This window comes from Grammomys surdaster, unplaced genomic scaffold, assembly GCF_004785775.1.
Source record: "Grammomys surdaster isolate TR1022 unplaced genomic scaffold, NIH_TR_1.0 367, whole genome shotgun sequence".
NCBI classification, from domain to species: domain Eukaryota; kingdom Metazoa; phylum Chordata; class Mammalia; order Rodentia; family Muridae; genus Grammomys; species Grammomys surdaster.
Window position 1 is genome coordinate 3,019,614 of NW_021604786.1, and position 27,558 is coordinate 3,047,171.

Sequence of the window (27,558 nt, forward strand, 5' to 3'; positions counted from 1 at the left end):
TGTCTGCCACTTAGGAGCTTTGTGACTTTGGGAAAGTTATATGCTTGCAAGAGCATCCAACCTTGCAAGAGCATCCAACCTTTTGACATTGCACAGTGTTGCTATCTACCAAGCTCAGGCTGGAGAACACACAATCTAGCATTTTACATTGAAAAAAAAAAAAAACAAATGTCATTGTATTGGGTTTTGTAAGGACATTTGCAGGGCCATCTTCTGGCAGTTGTGGCGGGTTAGAAATACTGGGAGTCGTGAGGGTGTGTTAAGACTATTGTCGCATGTCATAGTCATAGCTTTGAAACTTATCCAAAGAAATGCTTTGCAGCTTACTGAGGACAGGGATGGAGGACAGCTAAGTAATTTGTCTTTCCTCCAAAAGATACTAACATTCATTACCTGATTATATATATAGAACTTTGTTGGAGACGCAATTAAGAAAACTACTAGAAATTAACGAGTGTATAATAACAGCTAAGTTGGGATAGAAACATATAGGAAGACAGATGGTCCAACTAAATATTTAAGGGAGAGAAAAAATAGCTATGAACTTTTTGACTGAACCCTGGAATAAAACAAACAGGAATGGGTGGTGATGTTTAAAGCAGATATTTAAAGGAAAACATTCGTGGAATAAGCAGAGAATACTTTATGGAACTAAGAATCTAAGAACAAGGGCTGAAAAGTAAAATTTTCAAAAAGCCTAAGATAAACAGCAGTTGGGGGTGAGACTCATCTATAAAATACTTTCAGCAACCATTGAACTGATCATGGGGTTCCCAGTGGAGGAGTGAGAGAGAAGACTGAAGGAGCTGAAGGGGTTTGGGGCCCCATGCAGACAGCAACAATACCAACCAACCAGAGCTCCCAGGGTCTAAACCACCAGCCTGGGAGCACTTAGGGAGGGACCCATGGCTCCAGCTGTATATGTAAGGAGAATGGCCTTGTGGGGCATAGGTGGGAGAGGAGGTCCCTGGTCCTGTGAAGGCTAGATGCCCCAGTGTGAGGGAATCCCAGGGTGGGGAGGTGGGAGTTGGGGGGCATATCCTCATAGAAGCAGGAGGAGGGGGGATGGGATGGGGGTTTCGGGGTGGGGGATGGGGAAAGGGGATAACATCTGAAATGTAAATAAAATATCCAAAAAAAAAAAATAAAGGATTTCTTATTACTTAAAGGGTATTTTATCATAGCAACATGATGTAATTAAGACATGACACAAAGACAAAAAAGACTGATGCCAATACTTGACAGCCATCAACAACAATATCCCTAACACTGTTAGCATCAGGGTATTGCAATGGAGAAAGCACAGTCTTCAGCAAGGATTTACATCTCACTGCTGTTTCTACAAAAGCAGAGTTTGTTTGGAACTATCATTCTTTAGGAAATATTAGCATTTTTAAAAAAAAAAAAACCACCTCTCCACTCACACTTACCTTCCTGTCTGTCTAAAAAACTGTTCTTCAAATTCTCGCAGTGCTTTCCGTAGCCTCTTCTTATCAGCCCTGGTTTCTCGGAGATGGTCGAGAAGGACGGGTCTGAAGCAGGTGAAACACATTTGCTATTATTAATCTCTGCTCTGACTGAATGACCATGCCTGCATTATATCAAACTAGCACAATGGGCCCGTTATCACAGAAAAGCGATGATGGGTGGAAATTCTGAGTGAGTGAATTTATAACGTGTGCCTCTGTGTTGGAACAGCACACAAGCCTAGTATTCCCTAACATTAACAGTGTCGGGGGCAAAGGGGAAAGGGTGGTGTACAGCATCTGCTGTCAGAAATGATGACGGTTATGGTGCTATAACAAGATGATAGGCAGGAACCAGCATCTAAGGAATACACAAAAATGTTTGTTGACAAAGGTAAGAGACACAAAAGGAAAAATACTATATCCCTGGAGAGTGGGGAGAAGGACAAAGCCCTTGGGAATGAAACTGAACCAGGGGAGAGTTGCCATTCTACCGCCATCTACTTCCAGAGACTCAATACTGAAGTTATCTATAGGCATTTTTCTATAAGTCACGTCTATGGATTTCAAAAATGCCCTCACCTACCCAAGTTGAGGAATGACTGGTTTTTTAATGGCTACAACCCAAAGGTTGGGGAGAATGGGAGAAGGAAAACAAGATATGTTCTGTTTTTTTTTTTTCCAGCAAGCTAAATATTACCTACTGTCCCTGGTTTTTGCCTCATCTCCATATGGGACACACCCTAAGCAGACTATATAATGCATGTTAAAGATGACATCACAATGTGGGTTGTCACATGACTAAGAGGTGTACCAACCACTGATAGTAGTGAAAAGTCCAGACAGTTCTTAGCTGAGGAGTCATTAGGAGACAAAGACCCACTCGTGGACTGGTGGCCAGCGTGGTGACCTATCTAGAACACTATGCCTTCTGCATGTAATAAAAGAAAGAAAAGAAAAGAAAGGCTCCGGCCATTGTTGACCCACTAAGGATCTTACTCCTTTGGGTTCAATATATCAAAGACCAGCTCTCCTTTGAGTTTGCTCGGGGTTACCAGGGTTACGAGTACCAGAACACAACTGAAAAGAAGGATCAAAGTAAACTGCACATCAATACAGCTGACATATGTAGCATTTTCCTGTGGCTCTTCACAGTTTTGTCTTCTATATTTCCCAGTTAAGAAGCCAACTGGATGGTGCATTTTTAGGTCTATTCTCTGCTGGAGAGAACATTTCCGGCTCTGAGCAGACGTTGGATTTTTTTAACGTAAGGGTAAGGTGCCCAGGCCAGGAGATTTGAGAGCCCACGCCCAGGCTGCTTACTCACATCGTAGCCTCATGTAAGTTGGACATGGAGAGAGCTGGCTGTTTGCCTTCTTTCTTTTCATCTGATAGCAGGGTCCTCATGGGCTCTGTCTCTGAGTAGGTGAGGTGATCAACGACAGGTAGGCGGGACACCGGATCTGGTAAAGAAGGTTGTTGACTTCCCTGTGGACAGTCGTCATCAGAGTCCTCTTCCTCCTGCTTGTCACGAGCATAGCCAAAGGGTCACAAGAGTGCTTGCGCTTGTCCCTTGAGCATGCAAGAAGACTTGCACGTCCCTTGAGCATGCAAGAAGACTTGTAAGACCCTAAAAAAAAAAACAGTAGACACCTGGCCCACATAGCTGCTGAGGACTAGATTGACAACTACCAAGAGCCCTTTCTCAGAACCTACATTAAGAACGTACAGAAGTCAATGAGAAAAGAGACATCTTTGCTGGGCTACGGTGCTTCCCAAGTTTATCTATATTGACTGGACCAAGGAAGATAGGCAGTTGGGACCCGGTCTAGCTTGGACTGTACAGTCAAGTGGGTCCTCCCTGCCCCCAGGCCTTCTGCACTCTAACTTTACAGCAGTGATACAAATGAGGATAAAATGTTCTATAGACACCTTATTCAGAAATTAAAACACTCAGACCCAGAGCAGGCCATGGTCAAAACAGAGGATTTCTAAGAGACAATTTCAGAAGAGCCCTTAGAAGGCCAAAGAAACAGTAGTTATTCCTTAATCTTTCCAGTAATAAAGACAGCCAAAGGGTTTTCTTCAAATTTGAAAGACATATTGTACCTTAGACTATTCTTCCTCCTCAAAGGGAATATTTTAGAATTTATCACTCTAGCATTCTTTAGAATAGACTCATAAGTATACCCAGGTAGATTTAAATTCATAGTTGTTAACATTTGCTGCTTTTTACACTGATACCTTGAGTAGCTGCTTTTGAAATAGATGGAACAGGATGTGTGGTGCTTTCTTCGTTCTGTCTGCCTATGAATTTGTTTTAATAAAGTAGCCTAGCTCCGTTTCTGTATTTTTTATTGAGATAAATTTATTTACCTCTAGTATAGTGTGATCAGATGGAACCAAAACAATGTTTCAATACTTCAAATAATGCATTACCAATTTTATTAACCACCACACAGAGAACGGAGAGAGTCTGTCTTGTCTAGCTGTGTGAAAAATTAGACAATGCCACAGTGAGATGCCTTATATCTTTTCCTTGCCCGAAAGGAGAGTTAAAAAGAAAAAAAAATCAAATATTAAGAGTGGTCCAATCATGTCAAGTTTGGAATTCTCTGTTTCATGGCAGTTTCTGGTAAGCCATCATTATTAAGCACTAGGCTAGGGAAGAACACGGTAGCTGGTGGGATTATAGTATACACAGTTAGGAAGGCCACCTGTTAACATTCATGGTGCGGTCTATGACATGGCATTAAATAGCATCGATTCAAGGCGCCACTCAATGTTTCCAGTTAGCGCCGCCATCTTTACTTACAATTGTCGGGATAAGGGATGGTGTCGACAAGATTTGCTTGACACCTCTGCATCGGTCGTAAAGAGGCTTGATGAGGTTCTTGTCTTGCTTAGTCACCTGAAAAACATAAAATCCATCCTAATATTTTTTTTTCTCCTCAGACAATCTTCTCCCTGCACCCACCTCGTGTTGGGGATCCATCCCAGAACCCACACTTGACAAGCACTCTACCACAGAGCTATAGCCCATTCCCTAAGGCAATATTCCAGCAGGCCAACGCAACAATGGGTCAGGTTTTGAAGCCTCAGAGAGAATCATAGCAGTAGTGACTGACAGAAAGGAAGTCAAAAGATGGTGCGTGTTGCACATCAATTTTTCCCAAGGAAAAAATTCCCATAAGGGATAGGGGCGAGGACGGAAATTGGACCATACGGCTTTGTGGACTAGTCTGTAAAGCATGAGTAGCGTTAAGCCTCGACTTTATTTTTAAGTGACCAATCCAGGCCTATCACTTTCTCTTCTGAACAACTATATTGTTTGGACTTTGGTGATTACACTGACAAACAAAAACTCTGTAAGGTCCTCCTCAATTACACACATAGGATGCGTACTGCCTCACTAGTTTGTCCTCATATAAACTTTAGTTATTTGGGATAAAACATTTGACTTCGGAATCCTCAATTTCCTGCCCACACGACAAAGGGGTTAGAGGTTCAGAGTTCCTTCCAGGCTATTCCAAAGATAGACAGGTATTTCAATGGACTCGCTAAAGTTCCAACTAAAACAATTCCCAACCTCTTAGTATACTGATGCGTTCTGTGCCCATCTACCACATGAAGCATCCCTACGTACCACTGCAGCAGGTCAGGTTTCACACAAAAACTCAATGTCTCTCTTGTCTGCTTATCCACGTATCTATCCCAAGTGGCCAAGCCCCTCTTTCCCTTGTCTCCCTATATAACCACAAGCTGTCCCATGCACTAGTTTACTATATACTCACTACACACGACCCTCTCTCCATTCTCAACCAATGGTTTATACTCATCAGGGCAAGGTATGGGGGAAAACAAGTCACCACACAGTCACCCGAGTTGTCTTTTATGGTCATACATACCACAGAATGCTAAAGGTCTGCCTTCCAGATCTCCCAGACTTGAGACAAAAGGAAACAGCTCCCGGAGACACTTAGGATGTTCCATCCCCATCAGAGCTACAAAGCCACACTGGTCCACGTTGATTCCTCTTTTCTATAAACCTTTCTATTTTTACTATCTGGACCAGAACTTTTCTGTTTCAGTCTTACCTGTTCAAATAAAAGTGTACTGAGGCCTGAGATTCTGCCATATTATTCCTTTAACATCTTACTGCTACCTGCCCTGATTATTAAGACGTCCACAAGTAAAAAGAATTCTAATTTTTAATAATCCACATATATATATGCATATATATGCATATATATGTATGTATGTATGTATGTATGTATACACACACACAGTGTATGTGTGGCCTTGAACTCACAGAGATTTACCTGTCTCTGCCTCCCGAGTGCTAGGATTAAAGGCCACCATCACCTGGCTATATATGATCTTATGTGAACATACACACACATACCTCAGGCTGTAACCTCAGACTCTATATGATGATCTTATATTAACATATATTTATACACACACACACACACCCCAGGCTGTAACCTCAGACTCATCTGTATTTTCAGGAGAAAGAATTTGCTGTAGAAGCCGTTTAGTTTTGGTGCATAGCCTTAAGAGCCTTTAATTTTCTAGACAAATTCACTTTTTAAACATTTTCTTGTGTCTTTACACACACACACACATACACACACAGACACACACACACACGTCCCCACACTCACACACATACACATCACACACACACTCACACACACATCACACACTCACATACTCGCACATCACACACACACAGGCACTCACACACACATCACATACATAACACACACACACATATCCAGCCAATACAGTGTCCATGGGATTTTAAAACATTTTAAGGTGGAAATATATAAATGGAAATTCAGGAAATATTAATTTTTTTTCTTTTCAGTACCTCACTGAGACTTATATTCTATAGAAAGCAAAACAATGCACTTAGAACATTGACCAATTTGACTGTGAAATTTGACTGTGGTTTTTCCTACCTAGTATACTCCCCCCTCACGCCAGATTCTAGGAGAATCCAAAAAGGTGCGAAAGATAAGGACATCTTCTGCAAGATTATGTCTTCTAGACATGACCCAGAAGCTGCACCCACGTGATCTCAACTCCATGGCTGCCTAAACAAGACCGGAACAATGGAGGAAATCTTACAGGGCTCCACCCCAGGACAGAGCTACAGGAAGAGGGAGTGTTAGTCTTCCCCAGGAATGAGCCCTCTAATTGGCCAAGTAGTTAGCCTTAAAAACATGCATATAAGCAATAGTAAATGGACTTGGGACATTGAATTTATATATTTGTGTGTGTCTGTGTGTGTGTGTGTGTGTGTGTGTGTGTGTGTGTGTGTGTAAAGAGAGGCCATGAGTTTTAGAGGGAACAGGAGACACGGACAGCATGGGAGGAGTTGGGGATGAGAAATGATGTAATGAAAATATCTCATAATTAAAAAGAAAAAATATTTTTAAAATACACAAATGCAGAGAAGCTTTTCAAAGCAACAAAATAAACAAACAAACAAACAAACAAACGAGAATGAGGAGGCTACTTTCAAAATGATCTTCCCCAGATACTAGATGAAGACTGAAACACATAGAATACACGCAAGTCCTCTCCATGCTAATGATTTTCCTCCTGGGATCATTACTGATTAATCTCCAAACAGAAACAAGTATGTGAAGCCAGTCCATATTGTGGGCCTCAGCCAAAAAGGAATATTGACAGGCCTTGAGTCCTAAAACTAAAAAAATAACAGTTTCCTATCCCTTCCGATGCAGAGGAGGAAAATGTCGGCTTTACCTATCTCTCTGAGCAAAAAGCGCATTTATAGGAATGGATGGAGGCATGATTATATTTAAAAGTTGATTCTATTTCAAAGTTCCCATGCTTTTCTGAGAAAGAGGCTCTGAGCAGAGTTCCGAGGGGTAAGGAAAACAAACCCATAGATAAATCTGCCTGTGCTCCAGCTGCTTTCTGTCCTAAGTAACCCCCTGACCAGCGCCAGAAAGAAAACATCTGGGCTGGCTACTTTGTGGCAGTTTGGAACACCAGTTTCTCTCTGGGATGCAATGCCAGCCCTAAGGGGAGCGACATGGGGAGTAACGAGTTCTTAGATTGGCAGAGTGTGCAAGCTGCTTACCGATATTACCCAATTACGTTTTGTTAGCGCTCTCTCTTCCTTAACCTCCCCTTCCGTTTATTCCTGATTCCACAGTAGAAGAGAGGCGGGCGATAATTACCTTTGGGGTTTATCTGTGCAGATTGACCTGGAGAACGACACCCATCACCCTGGATAACTCTCTCTGGCTATTTTATGTGGACAGTAATAGCTATTAGTGAGCCATATTTTACTCAACGTGATTCCCTTCACACATTAAAAAAAAAAAAATCAAAAGAGAACATTTTTTTTTTTTGTAGTGTAGAGAGCCAGCAATATACAGGAGTAGAAGCAGGAAATAGATTTGTTTCCAATGATTTTTCCAATGATTATCTCTTGTTTTAAAAATCCATAAATAAAGATGGGTGTGCTGAGTCACAATATCTGAACTAACAAGGCTGTGTTCTAAGGCAGTGTTTCTCAACCTTCCTAGTGCTACGCCCCTTTAATACAGTTCCTCGTGTTGGGGTGACCCCTCCCCACAATCATGAAGACATTTTGTTGCTACTTCATAACTATCATTTTGCTACTGCTATAAATCATAATGAAAATAAATATCCGATATGCAGAGTTACCTGATATGTAACCCTCCCAAGGGGGTCGCGACCCACAGGTTGAGAACTGCTGCTAGTAAACCCCGTAGAGTTTTTTAGCTTCGGAATGAGCTCAGACTAAACACCAGCACAAGAAGTTACCAAAAAGTTTGGGAGTCAGGGGAAGAAAAAAAAATCACTCACCATGGCCATTTTAATTTGATCTTGGTAATGGCAAGAAAGCCATCTATCCGTTCAAGCTTTTAAGAAACTGGGCTTCATGAGATGAACTGACATGCTACAGCTTGTTACAGGGGCAGGGAACAGGCTAGATGTTATCACTATGTCTCCTTGAGTTCTGCTGTGGCCTCGGAACTCACTCCAGATACCCTCCCCTATGACTTCCTAGAGTCCTGTGTTACACTTCTCTGGAGCTGTACTGAAATGTGCTATCAAAGCCTGCACATCCCACGGCAGATGGCCCCTACCTAAAAGGCGCAGCTCGACTATAAAGCTCCATGGACTATTTGAAGACCTATTCTGACTCTCACGAAGTCACTCAATAGCCACTTGGTTAGAAATCATAAGAATTCCCGCCACTTGTACAAGAGTGATTTCTAAGCTTTCAGGTTCTTGTCTGGAGACTTGTTTCACTCAGTTGTCACAGGCCAACCGGCCATCCCTGCTTGCCCAAGACCACAGAGGGTTTTCAGTGCTCAAGCAATGAAAGCCCTGTGCAAGCTAGGAGGGTTGGTTCCTCAAAGATCTTAAATTTGATGGATATATCACTTCTTAACATTTTCGTCTCTACTCCAAAATCTGCCACCTCCCATAGTTCTGGTATGTCAATAAGCGGACTGGTCTCTATGGATCCTACCTCATCTTTCTTCACTCTAAAGCACTGGTTCTCAACTTGTGGGTTGTGACTCGCTAGGGAGTTTGTATATCAAATACCTTGCATATCAGACATTTATGTTATGATTCATAAGAGTAGCAAGATCACAGTTATGAAGTAGCAACGGAGATAATTTTATAGTTGGGGTGGTCACCACAACATGAAGAACTGTATTAAAAGGGTCTCAGCATTAGGAAGGTTGAGAACCACCAGTTCTTCATGTCTTCAACATGTTCTTTTGGTCCAACCAAACACGCTTTGAGTATGCTGTCTTTCCGCCAACGTCACTATACCAGCCGGCCAAGCCACCCGTCCCGTTTTCTCGTTTGCTGGGTGATTTATTCACACAGTAATCAGATCTTTTAAGTGGTTATCATCTCGAACTTGTTTTCTGTTCCCACTTGGCCACCCCTTAACCCCGCATCACAGCCCGAGAGGGCCACTGGCCACAGCTGTTCCACTTGCATCTCATGCCGCCCCATATCTTAGCCCCCAATTGCTGAGATGCTTGTGAATAGAAAAAGCTCTTCCTTCTTCACAGCCTTAGTACTCAGGAATTCTATCTAGAATGTTCTTTGCCGCTCTCTTAGCTGGCCCACTTTCTTGATTAAATGTCAACTGTCTTGGTCCTTCTGATAACCCTAATCAAGAAAGAGTGTTCCTCTTGTCTTCTGACATGTGTCTCCTTTGTTCCTTGCACAGTGCTTACCAAAATCCTTGTCTATTTTAACTGTTTCTTACATCCTAACCCTCAGCAGAAAGGCGGTCCGGGACAGCAGTCCTGACATGACTTCTCTGCCTTGATTTACCTGAACTCATATGACAAGCATTTGAATCTTTTTGAAAATGTGTAACTGTCAGTCAATCATCAACAATTATGGTTTGGATATGACGTGCCCCTCCAAAAATGTCATGTGTTGTGTCTTTGTTCCCCAGCTGGTAGCTCTATTGAGAGGTGACCGAGGCTACTGACGTTATCAACGGATTAACCCACTAACTGACTAAGAGCTGAGGAGACTCCTGGGAGTTGGAGCCTAGTCAGAGGATGTTGATCAATCAGTCATCAGGACATCAATACTAAGATGTTCATATAGATATGGACAAGTTGACTATAAAATACAAGAAAGTCCCTTGGAAATACTAATCAATAGGAAATCTGAAATGTGCCTAAGTGTACACATGAACACAGACATTATCCATTGGCTATCATTAAAGTCTAGACTGTTGGGATTGAGGGATAGGCTAGTCATGTGTAAAAAAAAACAACATCCCAGCCTGTGAGCAAACCATTACTGATCTCCCTTTATTACTCAGGACATGTTGGTTCTTTCTTAAATATAAAGGATGAAAACAAGATGGCGGTGACTGTGGTCCTGTGTGTACTTGCAGTACACAAGTCCCAGTGGGAAATAAAAACAGAAGCAGGACCTACAAGCCTTCTGAGATCTGGTTTATGATCCTGCCTCAGTAAGACCAGATCATGCATGGCAGAATAGGAAAATCGATCACACTTCTCCACAGGACTCCTCCAGAGTCGACTGACGTTCATTTGTCCAGTCCCTCAAGCAAACACATACCCAACACCTAGTACGTATAGACACTGTGACGCTCTGAACAGGAAACAGTCTTTCTGTGCAAGCAATGCGACGGGGTGGGTTGGAAGACGACAGAAGGTATCCAAGAAGTGAGAAGGTGACTCCTGCTCTTATACAGGAAGTAAAAGGTCAACCGTATCAGCCTCAGCTTTGATACAGGAGGGACCTTAAGAAAGCTCCTCTGACCTAAGCCAAATGGAAAAGCATCACAAAAAGGGATTACCCAGGTAAGTGCTGCTTTTCTTTATAAAATACAATCTCTTTTTTTTTTTCTTTTGGGCTAAGCCCCAGGCTTATGTATCCTAATACCTCACTGACAACATTATCCAGCTGTCTCAGATTTCAAAACTCAGATATCTATAGCTGAACTCTTTGATCCCAACCGATCACTCCCTAGAAATCAGGACTCAGTTCGTAGGGCATGAAATCCATATTGTATGTCTCTCCCCTCTTTATGACACTTCTCCACATGGGGAAAGGGCATATCTTAGAGCTTTTCTTTACCAGTAATATGCTTATTCCCTAGACTTGGGTTTATGTACTAATTTGATGGAACAGAGACTGTATCCTCGCATCCTTACCATCATCCACCAACACACCCCTCCCGCGGAAGTGGTACATCCAACATCACACAGCAACATTCTTAAAGTCACAGCCATTAACCCACTAGGAACTCAGCTGGTCGAAGTGCTGGAGGCAATCTCCAGTCTCATAAAGATATGACTCTGGTGGTGAAGTGCTCTGACAGGTGACCAAAAGCATGCCCTTGCCACCCCATGCTGAGGCGGTGAGGTACCTTCACATCATCCTGGGGAGGGATCTGCTCTCTCTTTTCCAGCATCACAGTGTCTGAAGTCTCTTCCCCGGAGGAGCTTGGTTCGGGACCCACAGCTTCCAACTTGCCATTTTCTCTGGGGACTGGAGGCTGTTCACAGGACAGGTTTCTCCGAGAGCCTTTGGGAGTACTCTCTTGTTCTTCCGACAGCTTCAGCTTGAGTTCTAAGAGAAATGCCTTGAGTTACCATGAGCTGGAAAGGACTCACTGGCTTAAATTCAAACAGAGCTGCTTCTCTTGAATTCCCTAGGTGTGAGCAATGCTTGTAAAGTCAACCCTAACCATGACCGATAACATAAGCACTCAACCAGCCATGCAGACAGAGTCCGAGAGACTGAGCTCTCAAAGACTGGGCTTCTCATGGAGAGAACCCCATGAGACAAGAATTCAGATTTGGATTGCAATGGACTTGTGGAGGAAGACCTGCTCTCCCCAGTCCCCCAGGTTTCCACTGTTGCCTACTGCAGTGCTTGAAACTCTCTGTGGAGAGCAGTTTGTTGGTGTGCATGGTAAAAGCCGTGTATATAATAAGGCCTCTAGAAATACAGGGGCTTGTGCATTACATATGAGGTGCTTGTGTATTACATGTGAGGTGTCTGTGCATCACATACGAGGTGCTTATGCACTACATATGCAAATCTGAGGAACTAGAAGAGCTGTGAGGGGCTTTGGGAAGTCCAGCTCACACACTTGACACACTTCATGTTTTTATCTAATGCTCTTTCCCCTCAAAGATTTAACTCTGTGTGTGTGTGTGTGTGTGTGTGTGTATGTATGTGTGTATGTGTGTGAGTGTGTGTGTGTATGTATGTGTGTGTGTATGTATGTGTGTATGTGTGTGTATGTGAGTGTGTGTATGTGAGTGTGTGTGTGTGTGTGTGTGTGTGTGTGTGTGTGTACTCCCAGGAGCCCGAGTTACAAGTGGCTAGCTGTGAGCCACCTAGCAGCGAGGGTTCTGAGAACTAACCCTGGGTCCTCTAGAAGAGAACCAAGCGCTCTTAAACCCTGAGACATCTCGCCACCGTTTTGAAAATGTTAATGTTAATTTTCAAAATCCAGACTCCACCATTCTAACAATGTGGCTTTATGCAAACCATAGAGATTTAAAAAAACAAACAAACAAAACAAAAAACAAACAAACAAAAACCCTGCCTAGGACTTACCAGGGAATTGCATTTCAGAATATGCCGTAGCAAGAAGAAGCTGTATTTGAACAAGGCCATTCACACTGATTTTTTTTTCCAATTATACAGCAGTATAGCTCACGTTCTTCATTTAGCTTTGTGCTCTGGCTTTATGAGATTTTTTTTGTTTTTGTTTTTCATGTTGTTGCTTGACTCAGCATCTAACTGTAGTCCATGCTTACCCGAAACCTACTGTATAGCCCAGCCTATCAATTTTCTTGCCTCAGCTTTCCAAATACTGAGATGATAAGCCACCATGCCAAGCTCCGGCTTGAAGTTTAAACGCTGCATGTTTTATAAGCATGCTACATCACTAGGCCCTTCTAGTTCTTGATCATGAAACTTCCAGAGATTTTGGACCAACTACCCTATAGCTTAAGGATGGACTTAAGGACAAAAGGGAGGAATAGAATACCTGTATGAGACTACAGTGACTGTCCTTAGCAATAATAATATACTGCCATCCCAGAAAGGCACAAGGGGAGAAGAAGATCAGACCCAGTAAGCCAAGTGGTTTGCATGGCTGAGTACCTCCAAGCCACGTGACATTCCTGCCTGGCTTAGCACCTCCCCTGTGTGATCTGGGAAGTGGAGTAGGGTGGTTTTGTTTCCAACAATCTAGTAACCAGGGAAGTTAGAACTCCACAGGTTGGCTGGAGGTCCCAGGCCTCACTTGTAAGGAGGTTTATTAAAGGGGCCTAAAGGTGGGTGGGGTCGTTTCAAATGGAGCTTCAGTCCAAGCAGGAAACCAAAACCCACGAAGGCTCACGTGGAAATGGACTGTCCCGGACATTATGCTGTTACAGCCGGTGCTCTGGGAGAGAAGAGACACTTGCCTTTGAGCTGTTTGCGCCCTTTAGCCAAATCGTTCATCCATTTCAGAACTTCTGGATTCGAAGTCTTGTCCCCATGTGACGGCTACAGTGGGAGGGGGAAGCGGAAGTGGGCGGGAGTGAGGAGGGGGGAGGGGGGAAGGGAGGAAGAAAGAGGAGGAGGGGAGAGGGAAGGAGAGGGTGAAATGGGGAGAAGGGGAAAGGGAGAGAGAGAGAGAAAAGGGAGACAGAGACAAAAAAAGAAAAGCAAAAATGTTAAACAGCGGAGCCGCTCAGGGAATTCAGAGACACACCGAGCTGGACGCTGGGGCAGAGTTCCAGTGAGTGGAATTGTTCTGCCCCTTTGTTCCTCCATGGGCGTTACTTCTAAGCATGCCAAGGCACCCAGCACATTTCCACACATCCTAATGATTCCAGTGCATCCCTCTGTCTATCCTCCATCACCTCATAAGCCATCCACAGCCCACACCATTGCCAGGCCATGCTCTCTGCCAACGGGGATGAGCCCAATCATAGTATAAAACAAACAAACAAACAAACAAACAAAAACAAATGCTTCCTGCTTTGTACGTGGCTCAGGACTGCTGGGCCCTGCTGGGAAACACTAACCAACTGGGAGGCTGAGTATCCGCCATCGTGTTCTCGGAGCTCAAGAAAGCAGAGCCCCATGGTCTCTGAAACTTGATAGTTGTCCAGTGGCTGGTCTAGGAGGGAACAGCCCTAATTCTAACCATTATCAGTACTAAAGATCCCCCTGAGCGAGCATGTTAAAGTAAAACTTACACATCTGACCTTGGGCAGATGATTTAGCTTCTCCGTGCTCTGCTGTCTCACGTATTAAACGTGAGGATTACGTATCTCCCTCGCAGAGTTCCTGTGGTGGATTACTAGCTATGAAACACTGAAAACAGCTCCGGGTGCATGCTGAACAATACAGAAGTGCTAGCTCAGACCATAAATGTTACTCTTACTGGCTTATCCTCACTAGGGTGGATAAGCATTGGGTGGTAACAGGAATATTTCCACTAAACCTTCAAAGGAATTCTGAATGTGTCTTCACTGACACACACACACACACACACACACACACACACACACACACGGAGGGAGACATGTGACTCTGCCAGTCAAACCATTCACTTCTGATTTCCATCTCAGCGCAAAAGTGAACTGTCCCCAGAGAAGAGAAATCAATAGATTAAAAATAGCAAAATAGTATTGGTTGTGAGCCGAGCCCTTGGGGCTCTCAGAGACTGAACCATGAACCAAAAGGCATACATGGGCTGAAGCCAGGCCTCCCAACACATGTGTAGCAGATGTGCAGCTAGTCTTCATGTGGGTTCTGAACAACTGGAGCGAGGGCTATCCCAAAAGCTGTTGCCTGTCTGTGGGATCTGTTCTAACTGGGCTGCCTTGTCTGGCCTCAGAGGGCGAGGATGCACCTAGCCTCACAGAGAGTTGATATGCCAGGGAGGGGGGGGAAACCCAGAGGGGGCCACCTTCTCAGAGGAGAAGGGGAGGCGGTTGGGGGAGCATTGTGGGAGGGGGTGACCAGGAAGGGGGGCAGTGAGTGGTCGGTAAAATGAATGAATGAATGAATGAATGAATGAATGAATGAATAAATATAACATACCCTTACCCTCTATGCTATAGATCATAATGAGAATTTCCACCCAAAGCTACCATGCTAACTTAAAAGCAAGATCAAGAGAGTTATCCCCACCTGAGCCTACACAAGGAACTTGGCTGTGAGGGTTGAGGGGCCTCCTGCACAGAGTCACCTGTGCTGAAATGCCTGCACTGTGCACGGCCAGCCTGTGAAGAACCCACTTTACAGAAGAACCCCTGTAAGACGAGCAACAAGAGGGATGCTTTCAATGACAGGCACAGGACGATGGAAAAGCACACTCAGGGCACTTAACAAAATCACATAAACGGTGCTTGCGTGACATCACATGATAGGCAAGAACGTGTGTGTGTTCACCATGAGAACATGGCATGATCCCGTCATTTATGGATGACATGGAAACAGACATCTAAAAAACAAGACGGAGAGGAAGACTAAAGGAAAAGGCACTGCCCCTCCCGTGATGGAGCCCTAGACTGTCAGAACCATGGACAGAGACACAGGTTGCCCAACGTTGCTCTCATGAGAGAAGAAGAAAATATATCGCTTAGTGTAATCCCACGGTCTCTGGGAAGAAGTCTATGCTTAGAAGCCTGGTGTGCAGCCTCATTCTTCGGGCTTAGCTGTGTAGCCATAATGCCAGCCCGAGCTTTACATTTGGATTCTAGAACCCTCAGTGTAGTTTCCAGACTGAGGACATATTGTACGCAGGTAAAAGCAAAGCTTCACTGGATCTACCCGATACGCCACCAAAGGAATATACAAAATATACAGAACACAGTAGGATCTCAGGCCAGTGACCAACAGGGTAGTAAGTTTTTTACCACCCACAGGATGATGAAGGAATGGAGGCTGAATTTTACAACAAAGCGCTTGAAAGCCGGAAATCGGTTGCAGAAATGAATTTTCATTTTATGGTTCTGCCCTGAGGGGACACTTAAGGTTAACTTCAGTTTGCGTAGAAGATGGTTTCCAAGCCACAGACGTTTCCACACATTCAGAATAGCCTTTTGGGCCTCTTCGTGTCTGAATGGAAATGTCTATGGTTGGACACCCAAACTCACTACTAGAGGCCTTGTTAGGGGTAATTAAAATGAGGCAGCCAGATCTACTATCGCAGACTATTGTGGTAGATTTCTACTAAGCAAAAATATGTTCATAAGGCACTTTAGAAAGACTTGATTTACCCTGACTAGAATCTTGGCTGTGTGACTCTTAGAATTCATGTCACCTCTCTGGGCCTTTTTCTTCAGTCACTGGGTAAGAAAAAGTCTGGTTGGATTTGTCCAGTTTTAACATGTTCAATTGAAAGTGAACATCTGAGTCAGGCAGCGGTGGTGCATGCCTTTAATCCCAGCTCTCGGGAGGTAGAGGTAAGTGATCTCCATGAGTTCAAGACTAGCCTGGTCTACAAAGCAAGTTCTAGAACAGCCAGGGCTACACAGAGAAAGCCTGTCTTGATAAACTAAGAGACAGACAGACAGACAGAACATCTGGATGAGCTAGCTCTTTCTATCCAGGGCTACATTTGGCATAGATGGAAAGACTTATGTTTATGTAGAAATCCTAAAAGCTGAGATGCCTAGCAGGAGCTAAGTAAGGTTCAGACCAACCAGCGAAGGCTGGTAACACCACTGTCCTAGGGATGGGAAGAAAAGCAGGCCTTACACGTGGCAGGTGGCTTGCCAGGCTTCTAACAACAGCTTGGGACCTGAAAAGAGGAGTGCCCTGTTTCCTAGGATACGTAAGGTGCTGACTGAAAGGGGGAAAAGGTAAACATTGATGGGGCAGCGAACATGAACCCTCTCCACTTACTGCTCTAGCATCTATACCCCTCCTCTGTGCGTACATGCGTGTGTGCGTGCATTTGGGAGGCAAGGAGTGCCGGGAGTGCCTGACTCTTCATTCGCCTTTAAAGCTTCTCAAAATAGGGTAAAAGATGCCAAGAGAAAATTCTCTAAGTAAAACAGACAACTGTTGGTGGCTGTAGGAGTTGAAAAAAAAATAACCCATGTGCACAGCACAGGAGGGGGGACCCAGTGCATATTTAGCGTACACAAGTCCCCTCCCTTTTCTCCCAAGACAGAGCCTGTCACGTGGCCTGCTTGCTATTGCTCAGACAGATGAAAAGGTCGGTGATACCTAGGACATTTTGCTCCCTCCATAGCAAACACTGCAGTAAGTGCCACACGGGTTCCTTCAACGGTGTCCTCAAACTTCAGTTACTGCTGTATGACTCAGAACAGGAAGTAGCGAGTCCGGAGACATGAGGCAGCTGGGGGTTTGTGTTGGATTGCAATCTACGATGGTCAGACTCAGGGAAGGTCAGGTCAGAAGTGTTAATGGGTTTGAAAATAGAACCATTTGTCACTCCATAGTGTCCATCGTGATGGTGTGGCAGGCCTGGTAAGCCCCAGTAGACCAAAGGTGAAACCAGCTCCTCCCAGAATACTGGGGCTACCAAAGATAGACACTAAAGAACCCTAGGACACCACCACTCGGACACCAGAACTCTGTTCATGGTTAACTTAAAGCTCTAAGCCTCAAGGGGTAGCTCATGGCTAGTTAGAAGTCTTCTGAGAGTCAGGGCTTGCTTATCTGCGGGATAAAGACCAGAAGACCAGACGGAGACAATAGGCAGAGGTATCCCTGCTGTGTGAACAGAGTAGAGTGACTGCTGAATGGAAACTATGTAGCATCCTTGTTCAGACAGCCTTAAAAGCCAATCTGATGGCACCATTTCTATAAAACTAGGTACCACTCCCTAAACACCCTCTTCTCTGCAAAGCCCATGGCCACGCAGGACAGGAAGGGAAAGGTGGACCACTACCCACTCGTCACTCCCCCTCAAAACTTATGCGCTCACAGGAACCTTCCGAGATCGCCTCTGTACCGAGTGCTTAGCGAGCCTTTTAATATTCCAAGATGTTTGAGAGATTGCTCCCTGCTCTGTTTTATTCTAATAACGAGCTGTTCTGGGCTGTCTGCCAGAGACCCACACTATCTTTACGCAATTCCCTGTGAACTTGAGTTTTCTCTACTCCTTGGTCACCAGGTAAATAAACATAGGCTTCTTTGGTTGAGCAGACATTTATCTACGACTCTGTGGTTTTCAGTGTTAGAGAAGGCAAAGCTGTACTGGCAACCCTGTAGGCCCAGCAGAAGGACTAGGGGACTGCCGGGAAAAGATGGCTCTGTTTGGTTTTTTTTTGTTTGTTTGTATTTTGTGAGTGGCCTCAGCAGGTACCATCTGAGAAGTCACTACTCACCCACCCGGAAGTTCCTTCATGGCAAAAAAAAAAAAAAAAAACCTAACACTCAAGAACCCAAAAGTCTATCACTATGTTCTTCACTTAAGAGTTTCTGCATGTTTTGGATTCCAAAGTTCTTATCAACACACAGGTAAAGAAAGTTTAACACGAAGCTTTCCAAATTTTTCTACCTACAAAACCTAGTGTCCGAGTTAGTTGACTCTGTTGGGTCTTCCTGTAGAGTCCCTGTCATCTTCGGGTCCCTCAATCCTACCCCCAACGCTTCCATAAGACTCCATCTAATGTTGGATCTCTGCATCTCTTTCCATTGGCTGCTGGGTGGAGCTTCTCACAGGACAGTTATGCTAGGCTCCTGTCACACATGTCCTTTTGAATCTGTTGCCTGACTGCCTGTGGATCCTGGTCCTCTAACTGGGCTGCCTTATCTGGCCTCAGTAGGAGAGAATGGGCCTAGTCCCTGCAGTTACGTGATGTGTCGGGGTGGGGGTGGGGGGTTAGTGGGAAGAGTAATAAAGGGATGATATCCAGGGAGTTCCTCCTTCTCAAAGAAGCAGGGAGGAATGGCTAGAGGATCTACATGAGGGGGTGCTGGTATTGGGATGTAAAGTCAATAAATAAATTAATTTGTCCTAGTGTCAATAAGGATGCTCAGAAAGACCGGAGAAATAAGAGCTGTAGCGAGTAGGAAGTCTCTTGACAGAGGTTAGCTGCAGAACAAGACAGACACACCATTAAACTCTACTCATGACGTGGGGGATGGGTGACCAGTGGATACAGAGCTGTCCTCCCACAAGGAAGGGGCAGCCACCACCGAGGGATGGAGAAAAATTCATACACTTGTCAGACACAACCTGTGCTTTCGGTTCAACCCTGGGGTACTTACCCGATATTTCTTTTCTTGTTCAAATTTCTCTTCGAACTTCCGAATCTTCCTCTTGAGGCTTTGGATGTGCTTAGTGAGCTGCGTGATGGTCTGGGGCTCCTTGCTGTCCCCACCACTGCGTCGGGAAGAGCTTCGAGGCCTGCCATGGTTACAGACAGACAAACAGTTCCAGAAAGGGCCTCAGGGAACATGACTGCCTTTGAATCCAGGAGATCAGAGAATTCCAAGCGGCAGCTCCTTCTGAGACTAGTCTACCAGGATCCCCAAACTCATCCCTTGTGACCTCTGACCTTGGGACATGCATTACGGACCAATCTCCTCGGGGACTTTTTATATACAAGTGTCAAAGTATCAGCACAGGAAATACATATTTCAAAGCACAGTAAGGTCAACTTGGGACTCGGAAGGGAGGTCCTGCTGAGGTGTGCCCTTCAACGAGTTAGACAAGCCACGCCTCATGGCATTTTCAAAGCAAGATTTAAATGGGCAGTTAACAATTCTGACATAGGAAAACCCTTTCAAATATGTCAAAAGGAGTGGCCCTCTCTCCAGAAAATATTTCCACAGTCTCAGCATGACATACAATTTCCATGCAACTACAATGACTCATTACGCCCTTCCAGTCCGTCACCCATGATCCCTGGATAAACTCAAGAATGGTAGTTATGCTGTGGGAGAGAAACTAGAGACATGGAAACAGACCATACTGTGGCCAAGGGAGTCTTCCTCTTAATTCCACGTCAAAAGTATTTTGTGCAAGCTAAAGCGGACCACAACACAGTTCCTAGAACTAGCCCCAGTCACAAATACAAAGAACCAATGCAGAGCACGTAGGGGCCCGCTTCGGGCACACGAGAGGATGCTGCTAAGTGACTGAACCGTGTGGAGGTCCCATCTGGCACATACAGAGAGAGCCTGCTACCTCTGGCTGCCCGTTGAAGCTGGGGAGGACGGTGGTTATTTTTAGATACGACTTTTCTACAGCCTACCAGGGAGCTGAAGGGGAAACTTGCTAATGTACATTTCCTCCGCTGTCGGGCGTAGGGAGTACACTGGGTTAATTAAGAAATGACACTTCAGGGGCTGGAGAGATGGCTCAGTGGTTAAGAGCACTGACTGCACTTCCTGAGGTCCTGAGTTCAAATCCCAGCAACCACATGGTGGCTCACAACCATCTACAATGAGATCTGATGCCCTCTTCTGGTGTGTCTGAAGACAGCAACCATGTATTCACATATAATAAATAAATAAAAAAAAAAAAGAAAAAAGAAATGACACTTCAGATGTGGGCAAAGACACACGACTCTTCAATTCTTTCCAAAACACCCAACATGTATTTTGATTCTCGTGACCATTACTCTCTGAGACACCCCCCCAACTCAGTACAGAAGTAGTATTTTGCCAACTGGAGAAAGAGAATGAGAGAGAGAGAGAGAGAGAGGACCTTCTTTGCTTTATCACAGTTTAACAGAGTACTCCATGGGCACGTCTGGCCTATTTCAGGGCTGAATTCCACTGTATGTCATGAAGGCCTTTGGGAAACTATGAAATGAAGGTGTAGGCTTCCTTACATCATAAACTGCTGGCTGCTGGGTGGAGACGGAGCTGACTCAGGGTCCAAGTTGAACCTCTGACTTTGGCTAAAGATGGAGCACCGTGGTGACAACAACGGATTGTCACCATCGGTGATGTGATAGAGAAGCCTGCTGGTCCCTGCAGACTGGAGGTCTTCTGGCGTACCGTCGGCGTCACCCTGTGCATCCTTATGAGCTGGCGCGGGGTCTGGGGAAACAAGACGAGAGATCCAGACTTAGAAGTGACGGACGGAGAGCTCGAGGCTGCCAAGTTCCTAAATAAAGATCACAACATCAATGGGAATGACATGTTTCTGTCCTGTCTCCCATCTGGAGATGGGAGAAGCTTTCAAAACACGGTCATGTTTGTTCTTGAAAAACCTAGGTAGGAAAATATCACAAAGCCACCAGCAAAGGTGTTGGGAGACAATTCCAGAATTGAGTCTTTCCAACCAGCACAGTGTGAGTCGGAGGATATGCTGAAAGGAGCTAAGAGCGGATCAGAGTTTGGGTAAAAAGATACAGATTGTGAGGGAAAGGGAGATTAGCAGAATTATTCGTCAGGAAAGGAGTAGAGGGAGGAGGTAGGAAGAGAGGAAGAAGAGGGATGAGGCGTCAGTCTCCATCACGAGGCTGTATCAGCATGCACGCTGCTCGGAGCCTGTCAAGCAGAAAGCACAAAGTTCCAAACACAGCAGTAATGCTCCTGGATCAGGGAGACGATGGATGGATCAGTGGGCGAAGGCCAAGCCTGAGTGAGCTGAGTTCAATCACTGAGACCCACATGGGTGGAGAAGAAAACCAACTGCAACTCCCAAATCATTCTCACACATGTGTCCTGACATCACACGAGCAAGCACATACACACACACACACAGCACATACACACACACACACATGCCCTGACATGACACGAGCAAGCACATACACACACACACACACACACGTGTCCTGACATGACACGAGCAAGCACATACACACACACACGTGTCCTGACATCATGCGAGCAAGCATATATACACACAAGTACATGTAATAAAATCCTAAAACGAGAAGAGAGGAAGAAAAAAAGAAGAAAAAACGAAGGGAAAAAGAGAGAGAGAGAGAGAGAGAGACAGAGACAGAGACAGAGACAGAGATTGAAACCAAAGAGACTACACAATTACTCCAATGTAGAGAGTTAGGAATGACTGTACTGCCTTCCAAAATATTACATAACACTCTGTTTTGAACAAAACCAAAATGAAAGCAAAGCCTACTGCAGTGCCTCCCCCTGCAGGCCAGCTCCGGGCCCTGATTCTCCATGTCACCTCCTCCCCTGTCCCTCCTAACTTCGGTCCTTAGTTCCCACCAAGGCCAGTCCAGATGTCAGCTTCCCCTGTGCTAAGGAGGAGATGAGAGGTACGTATACTACCAGAGGCTCCCTGAGACACTTGAGGCTGGTCTCCAGTGAACAGATCTTTGCCTCCCAAGTGCTGGGACTAAAAGCCTGTGCCACTACCCCCAGCCCAGATTTTTTTTTCCTTAATTAAATCATTTGAGGTGCAAATTCACAGCTTAATCCAGATTCTTTGAGGTGGGAAGACATACATGTCTAATCTGGGCCACACCTCCTGCTGGCAGCCTATATAAAGGACATGGGAGAAGGAAGCTTGCTCTCTTTGCCTGCTGGCTCTCAATCTTGCTGGCAAGTTCCTTCTTTCACTGGCATTATAGCCTATTTCTTCAGGATTCTGGAGCATAGTGAAGACCAAACTGAGACATCCACCAGCCTTGTGTACTCAAAGAACTATTTGATTCATAGACTTTCAATTTGTAGACAGCCATTATTGTACTATAACCTGTAAGCTGTCTTAATAAATCCTGTGTATATATAGTATATACACACATATATGTATATGTGTACATATATACACGCACATATATATAAATATATATGTATATGCATATATTTAGGTTTCTGTACATGTTTACATATACATGCACATATTACATAATATACAAAAACATAATATATATGCATATTATATAATGTGTGTACATTTATAATATATGTAATAGTATATATTCTATACCATGCATACATATATACATAAAATGTATATATATGTACATATACATATAAAATATATGTGTTTATATAAACATGTTTATATAAACATATACATGTATGCATACATGTAATATATGTGTGTATATGTATATACACATATGTGTGTATATGTGTGCATATATGTATATAGAAATATATGTAGAATTATATATAGTATATATTAAATATGTAATATATATCATATTATACTATATTATATATGTACTAGTCCTAGAGAATGAATGCTACTGGTAATTTCATAGAGCCTTAGTTCTTGTCCAAACATACCATTTGCATTGAGAACAGGCTTAATTAAATCAGTTGGCAAATGTACTTGTGTATACACTTGTGTAGACAGATTCATTGGGCTCTCTGCTCCAAAGAGGCCAAGGCAGGACTCCAAGCCAGTGCTGCCATCTGGGAACAGAGTTTTCAGCCTCTTCCAACCAACTGCACAGGGAGAAGCATGTAGCCACCTAGAACTTGACGGCTCCTCAAGGATCCTGAGGACATGATCTCTGTTTCCTCGGAAGTAAGGAGCAGATTGCCAGGGCCCACGGCATGGTATGTTATGACTTAGAGGAAGGGGCTGCGAGCCAAGAGCCTGGTAACTGTATGCTGGTGGGGAGGGGCAGATTCAGCCAGTTTGCTGGCTTCCTTCTGTCTCCTTGTACCAAACACATAGAGCTGTGAAAAGACACAAGAGGAGATCCGATCCGCTCTACAGGCTAGCAAGGCAGGATCCCACTCACAAATGGTGGTTGAGTGCTCACACAACGCTAAAAGAAATTAGTCTTTATAATTTACAAAAAAAAAAGAAAGAAAGAAAGAAAGAAAGAGAGAGAGAAAGAGAGAGAGAAAGAAAGAAAGAAAGAAAGAAAGAAAGAAAGAAAGAAAGAAAGAAAGACCGCAGTAATAGAAGGGCAAGCCAGGAGTCTAGCAACCTCAGTTTCTTCAGATCACAGAATTGTTCTTGGGCTATATTTTCGTGCTCCTCCTAGGTGTAGTGGGTAGGAGTGAGTTCACTTCAGAGTGCTCATTACCGTTGGCTGCTCTCAGTCAATTAAATGTTTAAACCATCCTTTCTATGTCCCTACGGAAAGGCATGTTTCTGCCACTTGTGGCTAGTCCTTATGGCTGTATACAACTTGAACTCGTGGGAACCTCACGTGACCTCTCTTAACCCTCAGAGTGTAAATTGTCTGAGGCTCTGAATAAAGCTGGCTGCTGCACGGGACTTTAGCCCGCCTCATTGATTGGCTCCGTTCTCCCAGGTCCCCACGGCCTTGAGAGCGGTCACATTAAGAGTGCAAGAGAGCAGAAACGGAGTGTGAATACCAGGTCTTCCACTGGTTAAGGGATACGGACCAAAGCGAAGCTTTTAACTGTCTGTGTGTGTGTGTGTGTGTGTGTGTGTACACATAACTATGTATACTGGCATGTGTGTGTACACACACGTATACCATGTGTGGCCCAGAAGATAACTTTTCTCAGTTGGCTCTCTCATCCCATAATATGATACTGGGAGTCAAACTTACACGGTCAGGCTTGGCAGCAAGGACTTTTACCCACTGGCCTCAAAATGCAACTTTTTAAAACTTATTATATTTTTCATGGATTGAATGAGGAAAAAAAATGAAGCCTTCCTCACACGGCTAAGCGAGGGTGACGTTAAATAAAAGCCACATTCTGACGAACTCTTAGCGTAGCCACGCAAATCAGTTTTCGTATTATATGCGTTTATCTAGACGTGATTGCAACTTAGTTCTTGAAATTTTCGGTTTAATCAGGAGGATTATGTTTAAGATGCTCTTCTGATTGGCTACCCGCACCTTTTAAACTAATCAACATTAGACTAAATTTATCTTAAACGTCCCAGGGTTGAGTTTGGGGGCTGGATACTTACACTAGCAATCAGCAATGAGCACAATCTTTCTTTAAAAATCTCTAAAATGAAACCAAAGTTTGTCCACGAATCCTTGGTGAGACATTAGGATAGGTGCTTGAGAACTATCATTTTAGTGACTATCATTAAAATTAGAAAGATAAATATTCCGAGAACCTCTTAGGAACACCCATAGGGTGCACCATAAGGGCCTGTCAGTCAATTCATGCCTCAACATTTTGGACCTCCCCTTCAGTGCTTATTTTCAAAGAATATCAACGGGCATTTGTGACGGTGACTCACTGTGTCCTAACACTTACTTCCAGAGTTTTGCATCACTGTCATCTGAAGCTGGCTTTTGAGTTCTGTAGAACTAGGCTGACCCACTCTGGTGTTGATGCAAGAGGAAGGGTTGGGGTTGGGGGGAAGGATAGCTGTGACCAGTTCCTCAAGTAGAAGATGACACATTTCTGTTGCTGGAAGCCAAAGTGTCTCTGGCAGCCCACTCACTGAACAGTAGGGAACACAAAGCTGAGAAATAATTACCTCCAGTCTGTGGAAGCCAAGAGACCACTTCTGATCTGGCTGCAACCCCAGGCAGAAGCAGATGTTATGTTACAGTGACTCACTCAGATTTAAAAATGTATCTTCCCAATGCGGATTTTTAAAAAAGCAACTCAAACTTTTAAATAAATCTCTGCAAGAGTCCAAGAGGGCTTGCTCAGCTGTATAAACCAGAAACTTACAGACTCATTATTTTCCACTCTGGGGTTTGCCATTGTGATGGGCCCATAGGCAACGATCAGATATATTCCAATGGCTAGACATGAGCCTTGGCTGGTTTGGGATGAGCACAAAGCATGCCCATGATCTTAGCAAGTTTCAAGCCTAAACATTCTGGTCCTGGTGGTCTCAGAACAGACAGCATGGAGGGGCAGTGCCATCACACACACACATACACACACACATACACACACATATACACACATACACACACACACACACACACACACACACACACACACACACACACACAGGGAAAGCCATGGAAACAAACTCAAATGTCACGGTGGGCTTCATCTGTCAACTTGCGGTGAACCTAGAGTCACCTGTGAAGAGATGAAAATGACTTATGGCTCCATTCCATCTGTGAGACATTTTCTTCATTGCTAATTGATGGCGGAGGACAGAGCCCACCATCCCTGGGCAGGTATGGCTGGGCTCTGTAAAAGAAGCAGCTGTGTATAATGGAGGCAAGTCAAGCCCCAGAAGAGAACCAGAGAGTGGGGCTCCTCCTCCGCACGCCTGTGCTTCAGTTCCAGGTTCCTGCCCTGGCTTCCTCAGATGGCCGACTGCAAAAGCCCAAAGGTGAAATAAACCTTGTCCTCTTCCAAGGTGTGTTTGTTTCTTGTTTGTTTTTTGTTTTTTGTTTGTTTTGGGGTTTTTTTTTTGGTCAGCATTTCATCATGGCACCACAAAGCAAACTAGGACACCAACCAAAAATATCTGGTGGATTCTGTTGGGTTGTATCATAGGGATGCAATATTTAAGCTTCTAAAGGAGCTAACAGGTCCGAAAGGACTCAGGAAACAGGACCGGGCAAGCCTAGAGTCACGGTGATGTAGTGGCTTCAGGGAAAGCAGACGAACTGGCTTGGTTAAGAGGTCAATGAGGACAGAGAAAAGTATCACCATGCCAAGGTGGCCAGGAGCATCAGGGCAGCTGAAAGGAATTCTGGGTTGGGCTAGCAGCTTATGTAACTATCCAGCAGTTAACAGTTATAGGAGTCATATTGTCTACCTTTCAAAAAAGGAAGCTGTAAGAACGACCTCAGACAAGGACATGACCATCTATACGTTTTGAAGTGCTTTCTTTGGTAAACAAAGCGTCAGTGTGATACAACCTATACTTTCAACACGGTGAAGATCATTCTAAAAGCATGGGAGAAAAATTAATTAACTGGACTCATAGGCACAAGTACAGGCTATAACTTATGACAGCAAATGTGGTTTCAGCTTTGATATTGGTGATTATTCAGCCATCCGCTCTGTAGGTTACTGTTGTTATAGATATCCTCTGCTTAGGGCTGGAGAGATGACTCGGCGGTTAAGAGCACTGGCTGCTCTTCCAGAGGTCCTGAGTTCAATTCCTGGCAACGACATGGTGACTCACAACCATCTGTAATGGGGATCCGATGCTGTCTTCTGGTGTATCTGAAGACAGCAACAGTATACACGAAAGAGACACCCTCTGCTTACAGAAGCTAGAATCATGTCAATCACATTTGAGACTCTGGCAGAGATCTGCAAAATGAACGGCGGCTGTTGTCCCCGCCCCCTGAAAAACATTAGAAATTGAGACAGTTGGTATCTAAAGGCAAATGTAACCATCATGAGCTGGAACTGATGGAATATAAATTCTGAATTGGGCAAGAATGCCCACCTGTTCAATAATGAGAGACAGGCTGTGGAGACGACACAGTGGGCAAGGGCTCTTGCTGCCAAGTCTGAAAACCTGAATCCGATCTTCAAGAAGACCATTGAAGAAGAGAATCAACTCCTGAAAGGTTGCCCTCTCACCTCCACAGGGCCATAAAGACATGTATGTGTACCCATATGCAAACACGCAAACACCAACCTCACACACACAAACACACACACACACACACACACATACACATGCAAATTCAAATAATCTATATTAAAAGGTAAAGATAATAATAGCTAACATTTCTTGAATATATATACC

At 44.3% G+C, this 27,558-nt stretch overlaps 1 protein-coding gene across 4 annotated transcripts in view; it reads right to left on the reverse strand.

Moving 5' to 3' along the window:
• Positions 1-27,558, reverse strand: part of Fam13c (family with sequence similarity 13 member C) — a 113,446-nt gene that overhangs the window by 3,372 nt on the left and 82,516 nt on the right. For 2 of the 4 annotated variants that reach the window (XM_028780256.1, XM_028780254.1), the window contains 7 exons: positions 20,831-21,041; positions 19,260-19,398; positions 13,481-13,562; positions 11,422-11,624; positions 4,282-4,377; positions 2,794-2,987; positions 1,431-1,532 (listed from right to left, as the gene is read on the reverse strand). In XM_028780256.1, coding sequence (XP_028636089.1) covers positions 1,431-1,532; positions 2,794-2,987; positions 4,282-4,377; positions 11,422-11,624; positions 13,481-13,562; positions 19,260-19,398; positions 20,831-21,041 — 1,027 coding nt within the window. Of the gene's footprint in view, positions 1-1,430; positions 1,533-2,793; positions 2,991-4,281; positions 4,378-11,421; positions 11,625-13,480; positions 13,563-19,259; positions 19,399-20,830; positions 21,042-27,558 lie in introns of all 4 variants that reach the window. The other 2 variants (XM_028780255.1, XM_028780253.1) reach the window with 1 other exon arrangement.